The 19,746-nt window shown below is 43.6% G+C and overlaps 1 protein-coding gene across 1 annotated transcript in view; it reads right to left on the reverse strand.

The window, feature by feature from the left end:
- Positions 1 to 6,500: 6,500 nt before the first annotated feature.
- Positions 6,501 to 19,746, reverse strand: part of LOC131672714 (homeobox protein SIX3) — a 38,558-nt gene continuing 25,312 nt past the window's right edge. The window contains exons 2-3 of the mRNA XM_058950121.1: positions 8,769 to 9,170; positions 6,501 to 8,571 (exon numbers count right to left, since the gene is read on the reverse strand). Coding sequence (XP_058806104.1) covers positions 8,175 to 8,571; positions 8,769 to 9,170 — 799 coding nt within the window. The 3' untranslated portion in view covers positions 6,501 to 8,174. The remainder of the gene's footprint in view (positions 8,572 to 8,768; positions 9,171 to 19,746) is intronic.

Genomic DNA, 19,746 nt, shown 5'->3' on the forward strand with positions numbered 1-19,746 from the left:
ACAGGTCGTCGCGAAGTAAAATAAGAGAAATAAAAGAGAGGCACGGGAGAGAAGCGGGCCGATGGAAAAGCAGGTAGACTGGCGGCGCGGCGCCGAGCATGAGACGGAGAGAAATAGAAAACTGCCGTTAATGAGCTTCCTCACCCTCGAAAGTTTGAAAGCCGGTTATACACTCTGCGTCTCTCTCTCTTCAAAGTCGTCGTTCCATTCAAAGCTCCCAGGAAATTATACGTCTGTTAGCGCGCCCGTGAGTAAGATTCTAATAGCGTCGCTGCTGCTACTCGCGAGACGACGGTGTATTTTAATCCCGGCGAGTCCATTTCCTCGACCACTCTTCTTCCTCCCTCGCGATCGCAAGCTTCCGAGAGAGAGAGAGAGAGAGAGAGTGGAGAGCTTCGCTGCGCGCGCGCGCGAACCATCATTAAGACGTGACGACTGACCTTCGTTCTTTCTTTTGTATCAAGTTATATAGCATTAATTTCACCAGCCCGTCAATGCACGCGCTAACGAGACAGTCTTTTGCCATATTCTGACGATCTTGCCAATCAACGTAACAAAAGACGGTTGAAAGCGCAACGTTCGATCGACGTTTACTTAACCGTGTAACCTGTCGCAGTAACCATTAACGTGGAAAAGAAAACACGCCGAACTATAACCACCCCAAAATACAGACGGAAGAAGAAGAAAGAGAAGAAGAAATGACCATCTGGCAAATATATTTCGCGGTCTTCGATGCGCGCGTTGTTGGCTCAGACAACATACTTAACCGAGCTACTTAGCAAGCCCGAGAGGACGTACCCCTTGCAACAATAACATTTCACCCCTTAATCCGTTGGCGACGGAGGTAGTGGCGCTTCGTCGCCTGTTAGCGTTAAGTATCCTGTGCTCAGAATCAAAACACCGCCAGGTTTTGCGTAACTTTGGCGCGCTTGTCGTACTCGAGAGCTAAGTCTCTTACGAGGGAGTGTGGGCAAAGTGAGTTTGTAACCAGGTTGCGGAAGTATTGTGATTGGCGACTTCATTACATAACGCTGCCGCCAGTTTGGACTGTTTAACAATTGCTATCTCACCGATTATTAATGAGAACAAATTTCATGTCCATGAGTTGTAAATCTGGCCTTCGATAAAGTTTGCTTGAAACTGCCACTTTACATAAAGCTGCCGTCCTAAACTTCAAACTTGCCACGCACGCGCAACAGTCTTTCCACGATATAATGTATTTGCCCGACAAATCCATCCAAGCTATTTGGTTCATCGTTCCACAGCGATATTTTGACAGTGAGAATGTACACGCATAACACACAAGCAACGTGGGAGGGGAATAAGATAATGCGCGTGGGCGGGCAGCCAAGTTTCCACGGAGTTAGAAGATATCCCTTCCATACGTATATAAACTCGTGGGCGCTAAGCGGCTTTGCGAGTACTAGTATCTACAGATACTGTGTGCGTTGTTAGTATATAAAGAGCGCACTGCCAACGCTCAACTTCTTTTACTATATATGTATGTATATAGCAATGCACATTGTCCGTAAAGACCGATGCGACGGATTGGTAGATTTAGCTGTATAATTAGTTTTTCCTACCAGATGATCTTGAAAGTAATTAATAATCGCTCCTTACACTATAATAACTATATTTACAGCCGACAAATCATTATCAGAATGGTAGCGATAGATTAAAGCACTCGATACCTGATCCACTTACGCGCGACATAATAAGTATTTACAGAGAATATAGTCCCCGCACGCTTAGAGCGTTTTTCCCATACGCGAAAGAGGAAGCGTACGTGTGTACGTGTGCGAGTGTACGTACGTTTTCACTCTGTTTCATTCGTATGTGTGCCACGCCTTGCATTGAAAAGTTGGAACGATGCATGAGCTCAAATTAAACGGGCGCATGACAAGTTATATCTAACCTCTAATTAGCCGTACGAGTGAGCGAGAGGTAGCCCTGTGTGAACCCTATGAAAGACGAGACTTTGATTTCTAAATTCGAAATTATATATACACGATCTTTATGATTATACATTCGCAGATCCACACAGGCGTGCTCACCCCTCGTGTAGCGTAGGTCGGCTGCGAGGGATACGCGAGGTAGATTTGATTCGAAATCAGTCGATATGCGAGTACTTTGAGTACAGCACGGTCTATTGGATCCGTAGTATGGCATTCGTTTGTTAAAAGTGCCTGCGAGAAAAATGATAATGTGAAAATAAAAAGGCGGTTGAACATTAAAAGCATTGATAATGCGAACGCTCAAAATGAAATTTAACCAAGCGCTTCGTACATTCGTAACGAACAAAGAATAATTCCGAATAATCCCCATTAACGAATAATATTTTAATTCCATTTTAATCAAATATTTAAAGCGTCCAGGTACAAAATAACTTTACAAAATATCGCCGCAACAATTTACAATTAAATTATATATATACATACAGCGTGCATATGCCGTTTCTTTTTATACTTCGTGCGTAGTGTATCGCAGTCGTGGACAGAATTGAAAGCATTGTGCGCAGCCAGTTGTAAATAATCGCGGAAAATTGCAGCGAGCGTTGTACAGCAGCTTGCCGAGTCTGTGTTTTTTTCACGTACGTATAGATTGTTAATCGGCTTAGTTCTGTACCGTGAGCGAGGTTATTAAATTCATTTGTTGCGCGTCGGATCACGTTCACTTTTGCCGAGCCTTCAAAACGTTTCATATATCCGCGATTTTTAACGAACAATATGGCAGTCAGCAGGTGAAAATAACGACGATACTTTTAATTTACCTTTGTTCGGTGTACGTGGCCAATTTGTCCTTTTAATTATAGGGCAACGAGACGCAAAGTGACGCGCGCACGGAATATGGAAACTTTTAGCGAGATACTTTGTTGAAAAAGCTAAAAGAGAAATGATACCCGCGCAGAAAAAACAGCGATATATTTATTCAATACTCCCCAATTACTTGATGAAAAAAAAATAAATAAATAAACTGGAAATTAATAACGTCACTAATAGCGACGAAGTAGAGTAATCCATGAAAACATTTACGAGCTCGAGCGATCGCGTTGGTCGTCAATCCTGACTCCGTAACAATAGAAATTAGCACGGACAACGAATTCGAATGCAGATCTGCCGGGTAATTCGTGGCACAAATCTCTCTCCCCATATAATGTATTTTCGTGTGGCATTGGCATTGTCGGCTGTATGGGGATTGCTGGTATAAGCGGAATATCGGATCTTTCCTCTTTCATCCTCTCGTTCTCTCTCTCTCTCTCTCTCTCTCTCTCTCTCTCTCTCTCTCTCTCTCTCCTCTCTCTCTCTCTCTCTCTCTCGAGCAAAAGTCCGTGAAGGAAACAAGAAGTAGAAGAAGAAGAGAAAAAAAAATGGTCGTGAGAAGGAGGGCGAAAATCTTCCTTGTAGACCGCAACAATGGCGCTTTTCCCGCGGCCAGTTCACACCTCAACGAGAAGCGCGCGTGCACTATTACAATGATCCGTTTGTATGCGCATACCTGCGCCCCCTTATAGCTTGTGTCTCCATTGTCGGGGTGTCCACAAATAAGCAAGAGGCCGAACACAGAAAGAGAGAGAGAGAGAGAGAGAGAGAGAGAGAGAGAGAGAGAGAGAGAGGAGAGAGAGAGAGAGAGAGAGAGAGAGGAGAGAGAGAGAGAGAGAGAGAGAGAGAGAGAGAGAGAGAACGAAAGAGCATTATCCTAAACATCTTAATCCGAACAGCTGGCGTGCGCCACAGACACGCACGCACGTAGCTGCTCAAATCGACCTATGCGGATCAGATGATGTGTATATATACGCGTTTGATGGGTTTGATGGGCTATCGCCTCTATATACTCTTCGCTTCGCTCCTTTCAGTGTCTGAGCTCTCAGTCGCTTTATACACTGCTGCGCTCCTCTCGAATATTATATGCATCGGATCGATTCGGAGAATATATTTGTTGGGGGATTAGGCAAATGTCTCGTCTGGCGATCGCATAGACGCGATGTGGACATGCAGACGTGTGGTTTGTATTCTTAGCCATTAGACAAAATACATGGATGTATTTCATGAAGGGAACTGCTTGTTGGTGAAACAAGTGATTAATCAACGACTTTGCGAAAAAATCTTGATTTTCAGAATGTTTACCTTGATAGTCTGTTCTAGTTATTAATTTATACTGTTCGTCAGCAAAGTCAAAACTGATTGTCAGATGAACATGAAGTTAGATTTTAAATATAGAAAAATAAGTGCACTTTATGTGGGTAGCGCTGAAAAAAGATAACTGAATGTTAGGAGTAGAGACACTCACGAAACGACAAAAAAGCACAGTGACGTAGAAAAAAGGGAGAGAAGAAAAGACAAGTATGCGACAAAACAAAGTGATATTACAGTTTTGTAGTTGAGAACCTCTTCCTAATGAATGTGCCAGAGGTGTCAGAGCAGCAACTGTCAAAACACGACAAGCCCCCGAAGAGAGTAGATAGCTCACGGGACAGACGGTCGGCGCAGGCTCGGCTTTTCGGAGAGAATGAAGCAAAGGGACACGGCAGATAAAAAGGAAGGAAAAGGAAGCGTTGGAACGCGCGCGACGGCGCTGATGTTTATCGACGTTATAATCGCGATCGGTTGCGATCGCGAGTGTGAGCTTCAACTCACGTCGCTTGACGAATGCGAACAATAAAAGAGAGATGCCTCCGGGACTATTATATATCTCCCTCGCTTTTAGCGGCGCATCTGCGGATATGGATATACGCATGCCTTTTGTGTGCTTCGAAGTCCATATATACGTTCTTTTTTATCGCGATTCATATTTGCGAGGTTTCGTTTGATGTTAATGGATTTTTAAAAAGCCTTTGCCGCGCACAAATTATTTTTAGGAGGCAGAGGATATTTTTTTGAAAAGAGATTCCATTGGAAAAATAAATGAGGTGGAAGGTATTATACAGAGACAGACAGTCGAACAAAAGAAAGTCATGACAATTCGGAGCAAAAACCGGATGCTCGTCAGCGAGAACGAGATAAAGAGAGAGAAAGAGAGAGAGAACACCTCCGTCTCACTTTGCAAAGCTGCACACGAGCGCACGCCCTTTCTACACATAATAACGGTTCGTTTTGTATACGCTTATACATACACATTCCCTTCTCTTGCGATGGTGCCGCAGAGAGTGTAATCGATTTTCATCGCGATCGTAGCTGCCCGATAGCTTTCTCGCTTTCTCGCTGGCGACTAGCCGATCGCAGAATGATCAACAAAAACTGAAGCGCTCAAATACTTTTATAATGCGCTTAGCACTCCATTAAGTGAATGCAGTTTCGCCGACTGCTCGCCTGCGTGCCAGTCGTTTACATTTTAAACAATTCCAAAAATCATATCGATTGTCTAACCGCGAACAATCTTTCGGAAATATACAGACGTCGTAGATTCGGTGAGACTATCTCCGCAAACGGCTGCGTAGTTGGTAAGTTCGTAGCAAAAACATCGTGTGTACATCGAGTTTGGCCGATGAACGGCGCGGCACACCTATAATTGCCATCTCACCCACATATTCACGTCGATGTGGCATCGACGTCTAGCCGTCGTTGAACGAAAGCGCACTCGCGTGCGCTTGGTTTGCTTTGACCTATGAGATCGTTTACGGCCGGAGCACCACGGCGATTGGTGGATTTTGTCAGCGACACCCGCCCACGCACAGACACAGCAGAGTGTGAGAGAGAAAGCACAAACTTCGTCGCGTCCTTTTCTCCCTTCCCCCGTTGGCTTCGACACCGCGTTAACGTCTCTCCTCCTCTCACTACGATGTATATAGAGTTCTCAACACTCCCACTACTATCTATCCAACACCGACCCATGCAGGCACCAACTTTATACACTGTGTGCCGTTGTGTTGCTCGGGCACACACCGACAATATGCTACTTCCGCCTCGACAACGACGAGTCTACCTCTCTCCCTTCGCTTACACGCCTGGCCTAATCGTCCGCCGGCTACGATGACGACATCGGAGATAATATTATTTTTTATCCTGATACACAGTGTGCATTTGTATTTTCTTCTTTTACGCTTCGCTTGCGAACATTTTGAGACTTTTGGTGGGCTTTTTAGGGAACGGAGAATTTCCAAATTCCGTATGCGAGATACTCTGCGGACGTTTACATAGGCGGATTTACCTTTTTACGATACAAGTTGAGAAAATGTAAATTTACAAAAGTCCTGCTTTTTATGTAATTTACGGAAAGACATAGAGTTAATAATATCGTTGTTGGCTTCCAACATAAATAGCTCGTTGTTATCTGCCTCGCAAGAAAGACGGGCAGCAGTTCATTAGAAGCGACCTTCAAATTTAAAAATACACGCGCTTTTTAAGAGAATTATAAGACTTTCAAAACCAAAAAATAAAGATAGGATACGAGTAGTTGATTGTTTTTCCTTTTATTTGTTATTGGTAAAGGATGTGTGGGTTTAAACGTGATCAAATGAAAGCATAGTTGTTTTCATAGTAATCTGTTATATTTTCGCGTGGATGTATGTACAGGCGCACATAATAATATTGTAATAATATTATGCATAATAATGCTCATTCTTTCACGTATTTATATATGTATAACTCTTGCATTATTCATTCCGCGCATACGCATACAAGTTAGCTATTTATAATATTTATATTCAATTTATATTTATATATGTTCATATTTATAGGAGCGATTAAACAAGAAAGAAAATTTATTTTTTCTTTAGTGCGACTCTATCTACAAAAGAGAAAGGGAGGAAGAGAGATTGGAGTGCGCGATCCACATTTTTCAAATCTTTAAATATCATTATTTATTTGCTTATAATCATCTTGCCACTCGTCACTCGGTCCCTTCGTATATAATATTTCATCAACGAATCCGACACTCCCAGAGTGACGGCTTCTCGTGCTTTTTATCTCTCGCATACTGAATACTGGCTCGATAACTCGAATTAGCGAGTACTAAGTCTACGAAGCTTACGGATAATTGTGCACGCTTTTAATATGCACACAAATTATTGTGAACAGAAACATAGCGTAAGGACTGATACACGCCAATTTACGCCATGTTACTGTGCATAACAGTGTATGTGTATAATAAAGCCATGCGCAATCGTCCGCAAGCCGTCTACGATTAGTCTAAGAAAATGGACTTCAGGACGTAAGAAGGATTTATTTGTTTACTTCTCGTGAAATATTTTCTGTTTTTAAATCTGCTCAACGCGCATTTACTATATTTACCTTCACTTCCGTCAATATATTATATAATATATACTTGACAAATTGGCGTTTTTTCTCGGTGACTTGTATATATAGAACCATTCGTGTGCGTCTAACAGCCAATGTTTATTCGGTTTCGCTTTTGCGTTATTCGTGAAATCCTATTATGTGTCGTTAATCTTTCATCGACACGATTTTTTTCTAGGATTTCTAGGATTCATATCACTTCTACAAAAAATTTTGCAGTTCAATTGCATAATGTCATTTGAAGAATTACATTAACGATTTTCAATAATATTTGCGTTGCTCTTGGTAATTCAGAAGAAATTTAGTTCAACAAGAATAAGATAAGTTTCTTTACAGTATAATATTTAATTAACCGAAAAAAAAAGAAAATAATTAGAAACAAAATAACTAATGATAAAAGTTTGGAAGAAAAAACAAAAAAATTATATGTTCATTATTACTGTCGTTTCGACTGTACCACTTCAAACCATAATATAGATGATCATAGAGCGCAACGTCGGTTTATTATTTTCCAAGCACAGAAACACTTAAAAATACGTGGATTCGCGTATAAATTACGACTATTGTTTTCACTTTAACGTGCTTGAAAAGTTTAACGACAGAGATATATGTATAGTCACCTCCAGAAGCGATATTTTCCGCAAGATTTCGTTAACTTTTATAAAACAACATTCAATAGTCATTGCATTTCAACATTTGAAAAAATTGATTCATTTACTATGCGGATAATAGTAACATTCAGTCTCTCGAAACTCGTCGTTAAAAATACACACGTTAGAAAACGAAAAGAAAAAATAGCGTAGACACGGAAAGAAAACGAGGAAGGAAAAAAAGAAAGAAAGGAAAATCTTTGCCTACGTCCTAGGGACGTACACGCATACACGCAGAAACACACTCATACCCATATAATTACACCATGACCCCGACCTAAGCATCGTCGTATCACGCAGGTGAGAATGGTCGATGGATCTGCGGTGGCTTTGGATTGTGTGGTGACGACGAGGCAACCCTGACGATTCCTTGACTCGACAGCGGTGCTGGTGCTGATGGTGGTGGTTGTGATACTGGTGGACTACCATGTGACGAGGGTGTTTGCGGCGATGGTACGGTTACGGACAGTGGACCCGTTACCGAAAGATTTGTCGCGACTAATGGCGGCGAATGCGCTGCTTCCGACAGACTGTCTGACAACCGTGAGATGCCACCATCGGATAGACGCGATGTGTCCGATATCCGTGATATTCCCTCGGGCAGCTGGTGTGGCGGGTGCGGATGTGGATGTAGTAGCGTTTCGTGCGGGTACAACCGGGGTGGCGGCAGTCCTATTGGATCCGGCAATCTGGAGCGAATCAAACGATATTGTTTGATGATACTTGTAATACACGCAGGAGACATGTAGAGGATAGACTAATGCCTTTGAGTAACTTGATATCATTTAAGAACAAAATGTTTCTCGAGTAAATTAATTAAGAATTTAGAATCTAAGAGAACAAACCAATAGCATCGAAATAACATTTGAATGCGGCTAGTACGAACCTTGATCCCAGATCACCGCGTGGTCCGACAGCCTGGAAGGGGCTAGTTTCGGTGAGCCTGAAAATGCTGCCACCGGGTATTCCATGATGATTGTGCTGTGGACTGTGAGGCCCAAAGCGAAATCCAGCCGAAGGGAATTTAAAGCTTGGCGCTGGGGCAAATCGAAACGACGATTGCGTTGGATCGAAACGAAAATTTAACGATGGCGTATGAATAGGGCCAATGGAGCTGGCCATTGGTACTGGTGAAGGTTGATGGTGATGCGAAGGGGGTGGTGAAGAACTTGGCGATGGTGGTGATGTCCTGCCTAACGAGATATCCGAGTCATCGCTGTCGGTACCGGGTCCTGGACTGAGCGCTCGACGTACACGGTCATTGCCATTGCTTGATTGCTGTTGCTGCCTGTTGACATGAAAACAAAAGGATTCTGGTGAGTTAAAGTTCGCTCATTGTTTTTTTTTTCATTTTAGGTTATATGTGGCCAAATTTGGAATAACATTAATTGTAATGTAGTTGAAAGAAAGAGATTCAGCAGCCTCATAGGATTTCTCGTTTCTCCATTGAAAAACTCTATACAAGTTGCACATTGAAAATGCCCGTAATTTTATCCTCTTCCTCTAGTTCGTTTAGCGATGTTATTTATCGAGTGACCGAGAATTTTTTCTTATCGAATCGCAAAGTCTGTCTATATTAAAATGAGGTGTACGTACATATATGTACATGTAAGAGGAAAATTGATCATAGCAATCCAATTGTCTCTCTCCCCCTCGTTTCAAAGTAAAATGTCATCGCGATAAAAAGACAGGCTGTGAAATGCTGCGTGATAATCGCAATCAGTATAATAGGCCATCAAATAAAATGCCCGCGTCATAATACATAAAATCTCGGCAGCGTAAATCAGCTCGCGTCACATACATATAGTCCACCCAAAAAATTACGCACTAGGTAGAGAACAAAGATGAATTACGACAGAGAATAGTGGTCTCCCAAGCACACATACATACGTACATTCCTATAAATGAGAATCCTACTTTAATCGAATGACTAGGTGCTTCTCGATTGTCACACTTGCGCGGCTTTCAAGTGTGACCATTTCGAAAAAAAATGAGAAGTCTAAGTTGGAATGATTGATGCGAGCGCGTATATAACGCATGCGCTGCCGCCATTACTCGAGCGAGAGGGGATCCCCCCTTTTTTGCCGCGCGAGGCGGATCTATTCTTATGTGGAAATTAAGGGATTTGAATGGCGGTTGAATTACGGTGTCAGCACAGCCGACGCCGCTGGCTATGCCTTGAAAATATTCTTCGCGCCCGCACACGTGGGCTGATGTCGTTTGGTGACTCCCGTGCTCACCTACGCCCAAACGAGGCAGAGTACGGTCATTTTAGTTTACCTTCTTTCAGTAGACGTATTTTCTCTCGTTCTTTCTTGCCGGCGATACAGTCATGTGGTCTCTCGTCATAAAACTCTTATGCATACGTTACATTTCGCTTGTCAGATAGAGTCCACGAATTATAATTCGGCTTTGGGTTTACGAAATAATTGCTTGTGAAAATTATTTGGCTAGCGAGAGTGCCTTTCACCAACAACTTGCTCCAGAAAAACAAACTTGTCATATCAAACGAGCTAAAGGAAAGCTCGACTTGTTTTTTTCGCGATATAACACAAGCTTTGCGTACATTTGCCGGATCGTTTCGCGCGCTCGGATTCTGCGGTCCTCGCTTAAAAGCTCTCCCGCTTGCCACGATCGATCCGTCGTCGCCGACGTTGGAGCTTTCGTAGCCGCGCCTCAATATGGCTGCTTGCACTGTGCATATAGGTATATGTACGTCGCTCGCGATCCGTCATCTCTTGCGAACCGTATTTTCCTTACTAATTGGATCTCGTGAGCTCTCTACTCTCGCACGTTGTTACCACGGTAACACATTTCGCGCTCTTTAGATTTTATGCGTGTGGTGAGCTATATGTGGCGATGCTAAAGTCAAAGCAATACATTTTTTCATGCAGGTCAATTCCTTAGCATGTGCAAGTTTTATTAATTGTAGCGTACATTTGTCTAAATTTCTAAAATTTTTTTCATGCTAGCCAACAACAAAAAACCAAATAAAGACCTTTTCAAAGCAATTTTATTCAATTACTGATTGTACGCGTGCGCTGCTTCCCGGCTATAATATCAAGCAGAGATCAGGAAGAAACAAAACCAACATTTTTTTTTAGATAATACGATTTCTCGTAAGTGCGAAAACTGAAAAATGCCGAGATTAACAGATGATTTCAATCGTAGTCCTAGAGCGGAAATAAAGTAATTGGATTTAGTTTTCCAAGATGTTTATTTAATTTTCATAACTTTTTGCCACAGTCAACGAAATTATCTAACTTTTTCATGACCTCCCTTTTCCTAGTGTTTTAGCAACCCTGCAAATACATAAGTTATTTGATTGTTATTGTTCTGACAATTGCGATCTCTAAGTACAGTTTATTATCAGGAAGCTAAAGTAAGTTTTACAGCTTTAGAGCCTACAAGCGATCACAGCGCTTGTACATCAAATACCTGGGGCAGGCAGTCTCTTACTTCTTAGCGCGGCTTGTGTATGAAAAATCGCACAAGAGAGTTGAGAGCGCCAAAGAGAGACATGAAAGGAGAGACAGAGAGAGAGAGAGAGAGAGAGAGAGAGGAGGGGGTAGCGTTGGAGGCTTGGCAGCTGTCAATCTGCTTTCGCGCCAAAAAGGGCCTGCGTGCGCACGAGAAAGAGAGAGAGAGAGAGAGAGAGAGAGAGAGAGAGAGAGAGAGAGAGAGAGAGAGAGCGCGCGATGAAAGGCGGTGCGACGGTAATTTGAGAGAACGCCGCCGTAGCAGCTCCTGTACACACAGTACAGAAGCGTAATAAGTATAGCAGGGTAATCGAAGCCGCGTCGCGCATGCGAAAATATCCAACGCGTTTTAATTATGCGAGCCTTTGTCTACGCGCACGGAATGTTCATTGTGACGTCGCGCCTTTGGTCAAGCGGCGCGGGAGGACCTTTTCATACGCTATTAACACCTAATTAGGACGGCTTTTGAGAGTCCTATACAATAAGTTGCTGCCGCGCTGCGCTTATAATCCGATATTCTTCTTTTCCTTCTCTGGTGGGTTTTAGAATTGACGTGGCTCGTGCTTTTGAACAAATATATTTGGTTTTGCGGGAACGAGAGAGTCCAGGTGTACGCCACTATTGTCGGTGTAATCAAAAAGAAATTTGCTCAGGTGCGTGTACCAAGCACGATCTTACTTGTCGAATGACGAGTCAGTTTTTGAAAAAACCTGTTAACAGCCTCGCCTCTTGCTTCTTTTTACCTTCGGTTACTACTCGCAAAAACAACTGCCCCTTAATGACGAGCCTGCGCGTTCTTGCATAAACAAACGCATCAACAAGAGATCATCTGTGCTTGCGTAAAAGCACATACGCCCTTACAAGTCATTTCAATTTTTCTCTACTCAACGTCCAACCCTTTCCGCAACTGTCGTTGATCACAAGCTACGCATATAGTGCACTTTTACAACGCACTATATATTTGCAGACATACGTCCTAATATATATGATTGAGAGTAGCGATAGCAATCGTATTTTCTGATTCAGCAGTGAGCATCGAGCCAGCAACCCCTCTCTTCAAGACAAAAAGCGTATCAAACAGCCTATACCTATATCACTTTAACCGAATCTCATCTCGTGTGTCACGCGCGAACGCATATATTTTTCGTCGCTTCGCCTATATATATGCATGTGGCGTATACTACTGCATGATAGGTATGTGGTGCCAAATGTGCGCGCACAATGAGCCTAAATATCGTCCCGAGAATCTGGGCCTTGACAAAAGGTAACCGGACACCCGAGACCCAGTCTAACAGCAGCAGCAGCAGCAGCAGCATGTGAACGTAGTTCTCCCTCTCGCCCTTCTTACAAAGAATAAAAAAATGTTGAGAGGTGAGCAGAAAAAAGGCTCGCTCGCTTTTAATAGCTGCTAATAGAGACGTTAAAACGATACCAAGTCGGGCTGCTGCTGCTCAGTTTCTTCGCGATTCGATGGATCTCTTGCTCACTTTTGACCTATGTACTTCTCAATGGAAAGGAGAGATAAATTGAATGTATCGAACGGTTGAAAAATATTGCAGAATCTATCACGAGGAGGAGAATTGACGAGGGTGCATTAGCACGTAAGACAAAGAGGAAAAGGTGTTTACGTGTGCGCAGCTTATGCTAGCAGGTAGCCGATGATTTTGCAGTATTTCATCGTCCCTTCTTCTTCCTTCTCTTCTTCTTCTTCTTCTTCTTTTCTTTTATCGTTTCTCATTCTCGCGCTTAATGTACGCACGTGCGGGTTGACAGCTGACCTCTCTCTTTTTCTCTGTTCCGCGCATGAATCAAGCTTATTTTTATATGTTAGTATCACGCATGAAGGTGCCGTTTGCAGTAGTTGAAGAAGTTTCTTGGTGCGCGTGGTCGTCTAAAGTGTCCCTTACATATAGACTGGAAGGCAAGACGGGAGAGAGAGAGAGAGAGAGAGAAAGAGAGAGAGAGAGAGAGAGAAAGAGAGGCGGTCCTGTGGGAAGAAAGCGGGCCAAATGTTTGCCCAAGAACAAAAGCCGAGTGTCGGCTGACGTTGCTTGCTCTCGTTCCTTATTTTTCGGATCTCTGAATTTTGATACGTTCCGACGCAGAGAGCAAGGGATTTTCGAGTGAAGAGGAGATAGCGGAAAAGTGACCTCCGGCTAAGCCGGAAAGAGTGCTGGTATAGTATTAGGTATACCCCCTTATATACTGCATGTGCCGGAGAGGAAATGTACGGATTTTTTAAGACACGCGCACACAAGATGATGTTCGGATTTCCAATCAGGCTTGACGGATGTTTTTGAATGAATTATCCAGCTGATTTGATCAAGATTTTCACAAATCTCACGCTTTTGAAAGGCGGACAAATTTAGCACGTTGAGAAACAAAGAAAGGATGATCGGTCGAGTGTTTTCGAAAATTATACCGTTGATGATGTTTCGATTAATGTTGAATACGTTCTCGAGTGTTCGGACAATACTTTAAGCAACTCGTCGACGAAAGGGCAAACATTTTCCTACAAGCGCATAGAAGTCTTCTGCCGCTGTTCGAGTGTTTGTATACTCCAGAACAGACGGCAGACACAGAGTTTCGGTGGCCAGCTCCGTGGGAAGGAGCCCGGAGCCCGAACAATTAAATCCTTTTCCTCTCTCCCTCTCTCTCTCTCTCTCTCTCTCTCTCTCTGTGTACGGCACTCTATGCGGATTTTCGACACACGAGAAAAATTAATACAACGCGTAACGGTGTATTGGTTTCTCTGTCCTTGCCTCGGTTCGAGTGTGTAGCAGCTGGAAAATTAATTTTGGGATATGTCCTTATTAGCAGTCAAGCGAGATGAACGCGCGCTCGCTGTCTGCTGAAATTGTCGGGACTTTGAAGACTAATGATACGAAAACTCGATGAGCTTGCTGAGCATGTTGCGGTCGATCATTCATGGAAAGAAATGGTAGGACAAACGTGAGCGCGACACAGTCAGTTAGAACACTTCTCCCAATGTCGTCGTTATCGAATCGAATTATAAATTCAATTTAGCCGTGAGATACTTGAAACTTTGAAACTCGTCTCTTTAGGCACACAGCAAGGAGGATTGAAGAATAGGCGTCTCTATAACAGTATTGGACGCGCCGGAGGAGGAGCCTGGCTGGCGGGCGCAGCAAGTGGAAATCGCTCGGTAAATAATTAATATGTAATCAGACTCCGATTGTGCGCGTACGTACATAGGTGCACAGAAGGAGGCAAAAGGGCGCCTCGAGAACGAGGGGGCCCGAGAGTATATAGGGTGTTTGCCGGCAAACAAGCAAGCAGTTCGCGTCGAGTGCCTCTTAACTTGCGCGTGGGACTCGGACCTGATATACAGGAGGCGGATCAGACGCGCATTTACACGTATCGGAGAGAGAGAGAGACGAGGATATTATTGGCGATGCCTGACGACGGTGCGCTCTAATTTCGTAGCTGTCGCATCTCTTGGACTGGACTGGCTCTGATGGTTTTACTTTCGAGGACCATTCGAGTTGTATTTATTATTCGGCAGTAAATTTAAACTGCCGTGAGTCATCGGCCACCTATATATAGCTACGGAGCACCATTGGTTGGAGTACGGTGAAAAGCGATAAAAGCGTTTACAAATGAAACTCTCCGCAAAGCAATTACCCCCGAAAAGATGAAGGAGAATGTCAATGGCATCGCGAGCCGAGCCGTCGCTCGCTTGCTCGCGCGCACGGTCTTCGAGGACCCTTGAATCGATCCTCCGTATATAACTATAGCGGAGCTCGCGCACTTTGGCTCAAATTAAGTTTCGGTCTTCAAGTACTGCCTCTTCCCCGTCTCGCTTGCAATCTTCGATACTTGAAATGGTTGCAGCCTGGCTTTTCGCGCAGGATGCGTGTCCGTGCCCATAAGCTGTGCCGCGCAAGTACGAGTAAGACACACCAAGAAGATGGTCGCAGGGGGCTTTCTCGCGGTTTACACCTTCTTTCGATCAATTGAGCGTAGCCGAAGCTGAAGAGAGTAAAAGGAGAAGAAAGGAAAGGAAAGAAGAAGGAGCGCGTACGGCAAGCAGATGCAAAGCGACGGTCTGTAAAAGTCCGCGTGCGCGTGTGTATAGCTATACCTAGGAGTTCTCGTGTTCGCTCGAATAATATATCTGGAGCAAAAGGAAAAAAGACCAAGTGAAAGAGGCACGGGCTATCGGGGTCTTCTGCGCTTGTATCGGTTTTCAAAAAGGGAACCGTTTTTGGCCCTCTTTCTCTCTTATTTTTATATTATTATTCCTTCATTCACGTTTGCCTAAATTTCGCGTATATATAAAATCAAATTTCCGATTTCTTTTTTCGCGTGTGGTCGCGTCGCGTATCGATATTTCTTCACTCGAAAGATATCATGTTCGGTCGAAAGAGGAAGATCGGCCGCGCTAATGAAGTGTAAAAAGCTACTCAGTTGACTGGAATCTAACATATATTTTTTTTACTTAATTATCTACTTGTTACTCCGCCAAACTAAGTTCACGATCGACTAGCGAGATTCAAGGCTGATACATTTTTCCGCGATCAAAAGGAAGAATAAAAGAGAATGGGGTATAAGATTTCACAAAAGTACTGCACACGTGTAACTATACCGAAAGAGAGATCAGATTGGTCGGCTGCTATAAGCCGTTGCAAATTACCTCGTAAGCCTTTTAGCTCTTCGCATTTTGCAGTCGCTCTCTAAACTGGAATACGTTATTATTTTGGTGCGCCCCTCTTGCATGGCAGCAGCCCCCACGGGGAGCTTTACAAGGATTCTAAAGAGACTTTCCTTCATCACCACCTACTCTAGTCCATAGTCTTCTCTTTCGCTACTTTGCGTCGACGCACGCCTGCCAAGTTTTCGCCTCATTCTTGATGCAATTTGTCGACGTACTCTAACTCGACGGAATTTCGCGAGAGCCTTGTAATTATTAATTTCGGCGCGAGTTACACGTTCCTTTTTTCTTATGTAGGCTAATTCGATTTTTAGCAAAAGTACATCCGGTGAATACAATCCGGTTTTTTCAACAAGCTGTTAAAGTAGATTTTTAATACGAAAAGGATAAGGGCTATTTGCACTTGGGCAAAGCTCACGCACACATGACCAGATGTAAAGAAGAAGAGGAAGTAGAGGAAGAGGAAGAGGAAGAGGAAGAGGAAGAGGAAGAAGAAGAAGAAAAAGAAGAAGAAGAAGAAGAAGAAGAAGAAAAAGAAAAGCATGTAATTCCAAGCGATTAGCTTGCTGATTACAGCCGCGCGCACTTTTGGTTATATATTCTCTCGCCCGAGGCTCCCTTTGTATGCGCATGTACGCGAGAATTCGGTGTTCTCTGTATCTCACCCCCAAGAGTTGATTGGCTCACATTGTCGATGCTTAAATGCGTCATGCACCAGTGACCGAGACCCCCATCGTCGATATGTATATCATTACTCCTAGAGAGTATTCTCGCCTGATAGGGCTAAGCTTTCCTACATACAGCCTGAGGGCGCCCATGCATGTATAGTTTTGACATCATGTGTGCGTGTAACTTTGATTTTGCGAAGGATCTATAACATTTGCATTCATTGACAAGAACGCGTCATTTGACGGTTCACTGAAATGTTACATTTTAATGGCAGATAGGGTACGTATTTCATGTGATACGTGCGTGCTTTCTGTCGGCGCAATTGACTTTTTTCCATTCTTCTATTGTTAGGTCACACGTGCAACAATCGTTAACTATCCGAAAAAGTAATGACACAGCGACTGTCAGTGAAGAAGAAAACACGATCACATCGACGTAAAAGTACAAACCTGCACGGCATTTGTGCATCGAATGTGCTCGTCGGTATCGCGTAGCAGCAGCTCAGTACGGGACACGCCGGCTTAGCGTAGCTTTACGCATATAATATGTAGCTGAAGCTGAACGCGTGTGCGAGATCATCGCTCGCGCGTAGATAGTATCTTGGTCGATCTTCGCAGTGTTAGCTTACATATGCGTTTATCATTGGATACACTGGGCGAGAGCGGGCGTGTCGCTAATGAGGTTTGCGTTGCGTTATAAAAGACGCGCGCTGCCGGTTTTCTCTTTCCTCTTTTCCTTCGATGTACATAAAGAAAGAGAGAAAAAATTGCAGCTTGGAATTCGCGTTTGCTCACTCGCGGACAGGCTTTAGTATCTCGCCTTCGAGCGAGTAATTAGGATGAAGTTGTTGTGTCGTCAATGACCTGTGCAGTTTGTCTTTTAACCAGAAAAACCAATTGCGACAGTGCGTGTGTTGATGTCTTGTTAGCCGAGTGCGCGCGGACGAGCGTGCCCGAGCTCACCTGCCTTTCGTGATGAACGATCGACTATTAGCACTGCTCGCGCAAGTAAAAATCCTGTTTGTTTTCTGCCCATCCTCGAGCTTTTTTCCTAGTTCAGATTGAAAGTACCTCGTCAATTGAGTCATTGTCTGTGGCTGTAGATTTGCCTGAAACAACGCTGTGCAGGGAAAGCCTAAATCCAATCGCACACATTTCAATATTACCTAACTCGGTTACGTGTGTACAGCGAGCGAGCGAGAGAGAGAGAGAGAGGCCGATAGATTCGAGGTATCATCAAATGAGAACGCAGAACGATTCCCAAGCGACAGATCAAAGCACGTACCAAAGCCGCGAGGCAAATGAGAAATAAAATCATTGTCGTGTATACGAATGTCGCTGCGCACAGAGTCATACGCGCTATTAAACCGTATCGACTTGCAAATGCAGTTCGTGTGCATAATTACACGATCACGATAAATCATAATAAAAGGCAGTACTCGTGAGCAGATCTATCCGACGACGATGAGTGGGTAGCTGTCTTTATTTACGATGATGACAGAAAAATATCAATTTTTTGGCGGCGGTACACACTCGCGTATATGAGCCCCCATAGAGTGAACGGGACGATAACTCACGATAATCACGCGCTACCGCGTGTAAATGCCTCGCTGTCGCAAGATTTACTACGTCTGATTAAGCAATTAAGCCGAGCGCCTTCTTGGCTTCTGTCTTTTTTTTGCCTTATTCTCTTCTTCTTTTTGTCTCTTTCGCAGCAGCAGCAGCAGCAGCATCGTTATAGACTTCGCCGCTGCGATATGGAGGCTACCGCATCGCAACTCCTCTCTTTTTGCACATCCACCAGGCAGTTTAATATCCAAGAGAGGGAGAGCCGTGTCATCTCTTTCGCGGGATGCTTTTTCGGCGCGGCCTTTTATCTTATCGAGACACGCTTGCAATACTTCGCGCTGTACTGCTTTGGTTGCTGCTATACTTTTTATTCCAAGGGCTTGTCGATTTGTTTGTGGATGCTATTACTTTACGACGTTCATTCTTCATCATTCCTCATCCTTCGGTTGTGCAACATTGCATTTCTTTGCGTTACGTGCGTTGCGAGCTCTATTGGCTGTTTGAAATAGCTTGAGAATTGATGTAACAAGCGGTCCCAGCATCACTTTTGACATTTGAATAATATCTGATACTATTTTCCGAAAGGCAAATGTCATCGTCTCACATTTTGTTAAAATGTCCAAGGCAGTAAATCGAGCCAACGTATAATTTAGATTGTCGATTAAACACAGCTGCGTTTCATTTCGAAATTGTATGTTGAGATAAATGAGAAAAAGAGACTGATAGAAAAGAGTGAAATACCATAAATCCCTTATCAGCGTGTAACTGCACGGCGGTCGCGTAGCGAAATATCTCATAGTAGTAGGAGCAGCCGTACGCTGTCCCCGACGTTAATTGCAAGTCGCGCGCGTACAGAGAGAGAGAGAGAGAGAGAGAAGCGGGTCGTCGTCGTTGTCGTCGTCGCGGAAGGCCGAAATTCCAGGTTGTTAGGCTAACGATTGCGCCTTGAGCGAGAGAAGAACGTTAATTATCGAGGCTAACAACGAGACGAAGCGAGCGTGCAGTGCCGCCCGCCTTCTTTCCTTTCTCTTTGTTACGGTTATGATCCACACGTATAGGTGTATGAGCTTTCTCGATGTATATATATATATATATATATATATATATATATATATATATATATATTGTTTGCGCGGAAAAAGAGAGAATTAATTTTTATGATTACGCCTTCGATTTTCATTCGTAATGAGGGCCTTTTGTTTTCGTTCCCCTTCCTTTCGAGGGAATACAAAAGTACGGGGGAGTATTGCGGAGGGCGTTCTTAATTTTCTCGAGTTGTTAAAGATTTTTCTCGTTTCCCCGTCTCTCGTAGCTATCGAGTTATCGCGCGGAATAAGAAAAATTAATAAAATAAATAAATAAGCGGCGCCGGAGGGGCTGCGCATCCGCAGAGAAGACGGATGCAAATTAGCTAAACGAATTCTTTATCTCTAATTTTTCTCGGTGACTTCTTCACTTTTCGCTGTCCGGCTA

The sequence above is a fragment of the Phymastichus coffea genome, unplaced genomic scaffold (genome assembly GCF_024137745.1).
Source record: "Phymastichus coffea isolate CEN01 unplaced genomic scaffold, Cenicafe_Pcof_1.1 PCOF00157, whole genome shotgun sequence".
NCBI lineage: Eukaryota > Metazoa > Arthropoda > Insecta > Hymenoptera > Eulophidae > Phymastichus > Phymastichus coffea.